Below are 8,195 nucleotides of genomic sequence, written 5' to 3'. Positions count from 1 at the left end.
TTCTGTGGTGTCCCCAGCAGCCGTAGCCTTAGAGGCTCACTCCCTCTGCTGGTGCTCCCGAGCCGCAGCTGGGCATCTCAGGCACCAAAGCAGAAGTTGCTCATTCAGTTGAGGCTTTTGGTTAACCTCTTCCTCCAGTGTGGAGGATGTCACTCTCTCATTCTCTTAAAACTCTTTTGTAAATAACCCTGAGCTGTTTGGATGCTGGAAGAGGTGCTTCAAGTGCTCTTCCAATCCAGTTTGTGCTGTGTTGACATCTGTGTTGTCACCAGTCCAATTGCAAGAAAAATGGGGGCAGGGGGGAGAGAAGGAAAATAGATTGTATTTCTTCAGGCTTGGTGTTTAAGCCCAAACACAAAAGTTCAAATTTAGGCATTTAGTGGAAGGCTAAAGAGAAATCTGCTCAGGCAAATACTCATCTAAGCTCAGAGCTAAGAGAACAGAAGCAACATTATTGCATGAGCAGTGTCAGGATCAGCAGGATCGTAAAGATCAGCACACAAAGTTCAGACACATGAGGAGCCAAAGAGCATCTCAGGACTTGTACATCATAGGCAGTGTTCAGTATCCTCGCTGACCCAGAGTGCTGCTTTTCACTGAAGGAAGTCTGCATGTTGATGTCCTTTGCTTAAAAAGTTAACTGAGTAAGGGCTCATCAGTTTAGAGTACTAAATGATTCTTAGTTCATCCACTGCTTTAGTTCTAGGCTTAGACCTCATGAAAACAATCCAGCTGTTCCCCTTCTAAATCCTTTCAGGTCATTCAAACCTGCTTCAATGTCAGAGAAGGATTTGTTGTTCTTCCTAGGTTTGGTTTTGTTTTGTTCTTAAAATGTTTTAGCTATGTTCATATTTTTAAAAAAGTTCTAGAGTCCTACGACAGCACACTAGGTAATGATCATTACCTGGTGTTTGCAGCCTGTCTTTTCAGGACTTTGAGCCAGTGTATTATCAGATCTGCTACCATCAGTAGGAATGGAATGGGTATCTGTGTGCTGTATCATGCACTTGCTACATATGCAGTTACCTCCTCCCCTGAACTTCACGGAAACTGCCTACATTTAGTTGGCAACACACTACCAGTACAAGCACACCACTGCTGGCACACAAATGCACCTGCATGCTGAAATCTCACTCAAAATGTCTGATCTCAAGCCCTTGAGAAAGTAGTTCCATTTCTCTAACACTGACACTATTTTAGAAAATTTTAACACTTTAATGAACATGCTTTAGGAACAGAAAATGGTTTAGACATTTTAACACCTTACCATCCTTACACAACTGTTAACATATTCAGCCAGTATTATTTAAAACATTTATTACAATGGTTTGGAAAACATTTTTAACCCTCTATGAATAAGATGTGTATTTAGCTCTGCTTATGACTAGCCCAGCAAAGACCTTTTCAAACACAAGCATGGGATTTTTTGAAGTGATCCAAGTGCTTTGCTGGACCATGGCCTTATTCCTCAATTCCCATATGTCCTGTTCATGACTAATCAAGGCTTCTGAACTGCTCCTGGTGTATTTCACTGACAGACTCATCCATGTCAGCTTAAACACAAGGAGGATATGTAAGAAAGATTTCCTACTGTCTTGCACCTCCCTTCATTCAGATTTTAGAGTTTATTCCTGTTCACCAAAAAAACTCCCAGTGAGATATGCTGGATTTTCATATAATTCCTTAAGGTACTTTTTTGGGGTATTTTTCATCTTGTTCATTCATTGTACTTAGCAAGTTTTAGCCTAGGTATGATGTTCATGGACTGCAGCTCTTGGAATAAGAGTTTACAGGCATAAGGTATGCGCAGTGAAGACACATGACATGAAGATTTGCAGTAGTGGCACCTAGGGAAACAAACAAAAAGTTAAGAGTTGGTCAATAACTTCTGCTGAAAAAACCCAATTTATAGCCACTAGCCACTGTTGTTTTATCCATCTACATTTAAACACTCACCACAGTCCTAGAAACACCAAATGCTTGAGACACATTTTAGTGCTTAAGTCATAGCTTTAAAGACCTTAAATAATCAATAGGAGCTTAATGCTAAACCTGCACTTTTCTAGGGAGGCAATTACTCAGTGCTCCAGACCTAACAGGAGTGACTTCTGCTTCTTTAGCACTCGCATAAATGTCAACAAATTCAGCACTGCACAGTGACAGAAAGGAGGTGAACAAAGCCAAGTGCTTCTGAAAAAATGGTTAATAGTCCAATTTCCATGCTACATGTATGTCACAAAAAGAAGAGTCAGGAAGAAAGAAGGTTTCTAATATGCAATTTCACCCTATAATGTCTCAAATCATTACATTTTCCAGAAAAGAGGCCCTTCTCATCTTAGATCTTCAAACTTTAGTCAGGACAGAAACTCAGTAAAATTGCTTTAACACAATATCTTGGTGCTCTTTGCTCTAATGATCTTAAAATTCAGAGAGAAAGGGTTTTTAAGCCAAACAGATATAACCGTGACTATATAAGGAATAAATAGGCTAGTCAGCCATCTTTACAGTATTTGGACTCAAATTCAGTGGTGGTAGAAAATATTTCTTATAAAAACCCATTTCCAACCATCCTATTTCTTCATTCTCCTATATATTAAATTTTCTGGTTTTGGACAGTTGAGAAAGCCACTCCTTTGGGAACAAAGAGTGACTAAGCACTTCCTAATGGTCTAACAAAGCTCCTTTTTTTGGTTCCTGTGTTTCAAATTTGTATTTCTGCCATAAAGTCATAACAGTCTAAAGATCCAATTAAGGAGGAATTAGCAAAACTCCTGCAAGCTTCTATGGTACAGAATAAGGCTCACAGTCAATGCAGGTTTATAACTACTCCCCTAGTCCCTATTTATAGGGACAGGTACATTCTTTGGTGGGAGGAAGTGACCTCAGTGGGAGCCGTTCTCCAGCAATGGCAAGCAAGCAATTGCTTTCTATAGGAGAGACAGAATTCCTTGCAGGCTCTGGAAGCCTGATGAGACACAACTTCTCTGCTATAAGCACACGTCTGGCATCTGATTACACCTCCTAGGGACTGAGGAGCAGAGATAACTAACTGCACCCAGGCTCAAAACTACACCATTCTGGGCCTGCTTTGTACTTGATGGGGACCACCCAGAAAGGTGCAGTAAGCACAAAACTCCGTCAAACAGAGATCACAGAAACAAGTACATTAAGACCATTTAGTATTAGAATTGACACTAAACTGGTCAGAAAAAGGCAACTGTACCATTCAAGGCTGGATCTGGACCAGAAATAAAATTTTTCTTCATGTATAGTTTAAAATACAAATACTTGAGAGATCAGAATAAATTATCATCAAAAAAGGACCAAATCTTGCTCAAGGCATTCAGTGCAGTTCTGCTCCTAAACACCTTTCCAACAGCTCAGCTGGAAAATCTGCATAAACCCATGTAAATCATAGTAAGTTTCAACCACATTTTTAACAGGGACAAATTCTATCACTGCCACAAGAGTCCCCCTCCCCTGTGAAAATACCAGTTCAGGCCCCAACACTGATCTGCTGTTACTGTCTTGCAGAAAAACATACCCAGGGGCTAGTCCTTATCTGAGAGGAAGGGCTCATCTCCCATAAGACAAGTGCCCTTAATGTCAGCTATACAAACAATGTTTCTAAAAGGTTTCTTGCAGCAATGTCTTATTAATGCCTGAGTCACTGAAAAGGCCCATTTGGAAGTTTCTCTTAATGACTTCGTCTCTACTGTGATGCTCATTATAGGGCCACTTACCTCAGATATTGGTAGACACAGTATAAAATTCAGCAGAAGCTCTCTTATTGATTACTCTCACACATCAGACAGCTTTTCACAGAATCAGATTGCAAGAATGTCTGGCTCTGTCTGAGACAGTAGCTTCTTTCACAATTATTTAAGGAGTTAGTTAACTTTGCTATGAACTTCAAAAAATTAATTGTATTAGCAACACCTTGAAAATAAAGTTCAAATGCCTGATTTTCTTCAAGGTACTTTCACTTTCTGTGGACTCTGAAAATCTTCAAGGACTGCTCTGAAAGTCAAGGTCTTATTGAAAAAATAATTGAGCTACATTTGCATGTGAGATTTTTTAAGGACAATGCTTTACACAGTTAGAAGTGGTTGTTTTTTTGATTTATGGCATGTTCTTCCTTTCACATTACTTCGTACAATTGTTATTTGCACTGCAGTAGTTTTGAGAGAGCTGGGTCAGAAAAAAGCCTCCCCTCTTACGTACATTGAACACACCCTCAAGAAAAACAGGACTTTCAAAAAGGGTTATGGCACAAGAGCCAGCAGGACCATGCCTAGCTGAAAATCACCAATTTCAGGATGCCCAGAGAAGGGCTCATCTCTCCTCTGGATTACATGCGTTTACCCACCTCTGTCCGAACATCTGCTTCCCCAGGAGCAGAGCTGCTGCTGCTGTGAGCAGACAAAGGCGGTGCTTGGTTTCTGGCCAGAAACCACATGCTTCAGAAAAAAGGTCTGACCAAGGGCAGAAACAGTAGCTGTCACCTTTACACATCTACAAACTGAGAATACACCTTACTTTCCTACTTCATTACATCATAGAAAAATCACACTTGAGACAGTGAAGTGAATAAAGTCCAATTTCCTGTCCCTCCCATTAAATTAATGCTGATATCCAAGATGTCTTAAGTTTCCAACTATGGCTTTTTGAGGTTTAGAAATGAATCTTTCTCCTCCTCCTTTTAATTCTCTATCTTTTCCCAACATAAATATTAGAGTACCTTTTATCTTGAATGTGCACCATGTATTTTTTCTTCCCTTAGTCATGGGATTTCAGGTCACCTGTTTTTGCAAAGCTTGCAAGAACATTGTATCTCTAACTCCTATTGGTTTCGCAAGTCTGTTTTCTGCTTGCCTAAAACAAAACCAGGTCTCGCTCAGAGACCTCTAAGACTATAAAGAGAAGTTTGTTTATCTTCCAATAAGAGTGGGTATTTTCAGCATGCTACAGGACAATTTTAAATCTAACATCTCAAAATTGCTGGAGAGAAGAGACAGTTAAGCAAAACCCAGCTACAGGTGGTGAGTTACACACAGTTTTTCATTTAGTTTTATGCTTCCCCTACATTAAAAACCAGTTTGTTTTCAGGAGACCAGCTCAGTACTGTGTTAGTACTGGCCTCAGAGTAAACCAGCCAGTCTAGAGAGAAGTTTCCTAGAGACAAGGCATTCAGGCAGAAGCCAACTGGATTTCCAAACAGGCTTTCCACAAGGCAGCTGGTTGTCTCTCAAGCTCCAACATGGGATCAGTGCACTTGCCTGATGCTTTGAGAAGGAACTCCTTGTTTCACAAGATTACAAAGCAAAAGGCATTTAGGAGGGGAACAGCCAAAGAAACCCAAATGCATGGGATTATGAACACTGTAGCTAGAGAACAAGAAAGCAGTAGATACTGCTTTCTTCTCCTATTCTTCTGTGCCCACTCTCACTCTTCAGCCTTGTGAGGTTCAACATGGCATAGTGGCAGGAAGATGTGTGAGTAGCCCAGCCAGTATCCTCATTTCTGCTGGCAGAACCATCCAGTACACGGACACTGCTGTTCTCCCCATTTCAAAATACAGATGATATATGGGATTGGGTGCTCAGCAGTCCATTGCAAGCGTGGGATAGAAGGTCAGCACTGGAATGGAAGGTCAGCAGACAGACTGAAGGGAACAGCCAAGCTGTGGAAGACAACACCTGTGCCCCCACAACAGGAGAGATCCCTGGCCCACTGACCACACACTCAATTCAGCCAATTTTGAACTTTTTGATTAAAGTGCATGAGATTGTTAATTGGTGCCTGTGAGCTCTTGAAAACTGAGAAGCACTGCAACCAAGGGCAAGGTTCTGTTACACAGAGGCACTTGACAACTTACCATCCAGAGTAGCCTAGCAAGCCACACTGGCCACAAACATCCACTTCGAAGGCATCACTTGAAATCATCAGCCTCTCCAACAAAAGCATGCTGGCTCCATAACCTATCAAACAATCCCGTTCCATCTCTCCAAGACGTAAACCACCATCACGGGATCGACCTTCAGTGGGTTGCCTTTGAAATAAATATTTGAGAAATGCAGTAAGTACCCCAAAACATGCATTCTATGACTCCAGGCTATCTTCAAACTGTAGGAACAACACAGGGTTGATGGACATTACAAACCAGAGCTGCTGATCCCACAAATGTGTTGCTCCTGTACCTGCAATATGATGCAGTTCTGTAAGTGGCAACTGCAGCACCAGGCCACAGCTCTTTACCTCTCAGAATGCAGCTGAATAAGTGAAAACAAAAAGATGTCTAAGAGTATCCAAGACAATCTGGACACAGATTTGGCATTTTTCTTGATGAGACATTATTGTTTGTAGCTAACAAAATGAAATGATATTCAGCAGTTAATGAATCAATCATCAACCTAATGCTTCAGCTGAACTACAGCTAAGACTAATTTCTAAAATAAAGATGGATCTGATCTGTGAGGGAACACCCAAATAAGTCAGCAAATGAGTAGTATATATATTGCTAACTCATTATTGAAACGCTATTTTTTAAAGTAACATTTATCCAGTTTATTTTTTTAATGTATGATGGTTAATAGACCGATTTTTGTGTTCTATAGGTTGCTTTACACAAGTCAAACTTTTATTTATTGTCTGAAGAGACTTCCTGTCCTTATGGTGCTAGAGGAAAATTTTAATAAAGCAATCAAGTATACATTAAAGATTTTGAAGTAAAAAAATAAGGTACTATATATAATCTAACATTAGGACTGCATAAGACAATCTTTTTGTTGGACACAATCAAAACTTTTAACCTCTTGTTTGTCATTCTGCAAGTTCATAGTATCAGTTCTACTCTCATATACCAGTACCATGATGTAGTACGTAGGATGCAAATATCAGAGCAAACTATGAAACAAAAACAATCCTGAATTCCTACAGCACTAATATACTGCATGTATTTTAATGAATATTTCCATCTTAGTATATTCCCTGAAACATGACAGCAAAGAGAAGGAATTTAAAAGAAGTTACTGAGCTTCACTGCTCCCTGAAACCTTATGTTTATGTGCTGTTTCTGACACTTGTAGCAGTGTAATCCACCTAAAATATTCAATGACAGATCTGGCCCATTACTTTTGGAGTTTATTTTGTTTCTATTATTTCTAACAACTGAATTTTTTAAGCTTACTAAAGACAATAAAAATAAGATTTTGCCAACTTGCTGCAAATCACAGGAAAGAATTTATAAAAGCCTTCAACATCTAATAATCTTTTGTAACACGTAAAAACTAAGCCAAATTACCAGATCAAAACACCTTGTAAAGATACAAGTTGTATTTGTTTTTAGGGGCAAGTAGTTTCTCTTACTCTGACCACAGTGGAACCTTAAAACAAATCTCCTTGTAATTCAAATTGTCCTTTTCATTCATATAACCTTCTGTTTTTCCCACTGTTGGGAGAATGGATAGAAGTTGTTTACATCCTGATTAAACTCCCCAGGGCCCCCTCCCCAGATGACAGCACCATCACTGTTCAGATGCAGTTTTAAAGGCTAACCCTGTGGTGAATGCAGTTTCTCTTGTGAAGTGCCAAGAGGCAGATTTTAAAAGCAGTTTGGACCTCCAAGGAATCATGTATTTGCTATGGTGCTAGAAGGGCCCAAGCTGTTTTTATGAACTGATTTCTATAATATTATTTAATACACTAGTCTGCTTTCAGAGGTTTCACCTGGTGCTGCTGTTCAGGATAAAATAGTTTTACAAATGTAAGCCCAAATAAAGTTTCATCCCAATTATGGCAAGATAAAACCTCTGGAAGTAGTATGGGGCCTCAACAGCATGCCTAGATATGCCATAGGTCTTCCAACAGATCCAGGGTGAACATTTTCAAGGCAGATGAAATTCCATTTAAAAAATTACAAAAAGTTCCCCAAATAAAAAAAGTCCAACCTGAACCTTTAGCTGTCAAATTTCACTCCCACTGGCTCTGACCTCATTGAAAGAAAACAAAATTCCACCTACCTAAAAAGTAGTCTTCTCTAAAGTACCAAAAATTTCAATATTGAGATTGAATATTAAACCTTGAAATGAGTCTATCTTCTGCTTCCTAAGATTATCAGATTATTCTTCCAGTTCACACAAGTTATAAAATTCTTCATATAAAAAGTTGTTTAAAATGTTAAAACAGTACTTATA

The 8,195-nt window shown here is 39.4% G+C and overlaps 1 protein-coding gene across 1 annotated transcript in view; it reads right to left on the bottom strand.

The window, feature by feature from the left end:
• Window positions 1-1,194: 1,194 nt before the first annotated feature.
• Window positions 1,195-8,195, bottom strand: part of POLR3B (RNA polymerase III subunit B) — a 71,640-nt gene continuing 64,639 nt past the window's right edge. The window contains exons 27-28 of the mRNA XM_058022122.1: window positions 5,879-6,052; window positions 1,195-1,847 (exon numbers count right to left, since the gene is read on the bottom strand). Of these exons, the coding sequence (XP_057878105.1) occupies window positions 1,718-1,847; window positions 5,879-6,052 (304 nt within the window). The 3' untranslated portion in view covers window positions 1,195-1,717. The remainder of the gene's footprint in view (window positions 1,848-5,878; window positions 6,053-8,195) is intronic.

Source organism: Melospiza georgiana, chromosome 4 (genome assembly GCF_028018845.1).
Source record: "Melospiza georgiana isolate bMelGeo1 chromosome 4, bMelGeo1.pri, whole genome shotgun sequence".
In the NCBI taxonomy this organism is placed as follows: Eukaryota; Metazoa; Chordata; class Aves; order Passeriformes; family Passerellidae; genus Melospiza; species Melospiza georgiana.
The sequence above is the reverse complement of the archived record's forward strand: the minus strand, read 5'-3'. Positions and strand labels throughout refer to the sequence as shown.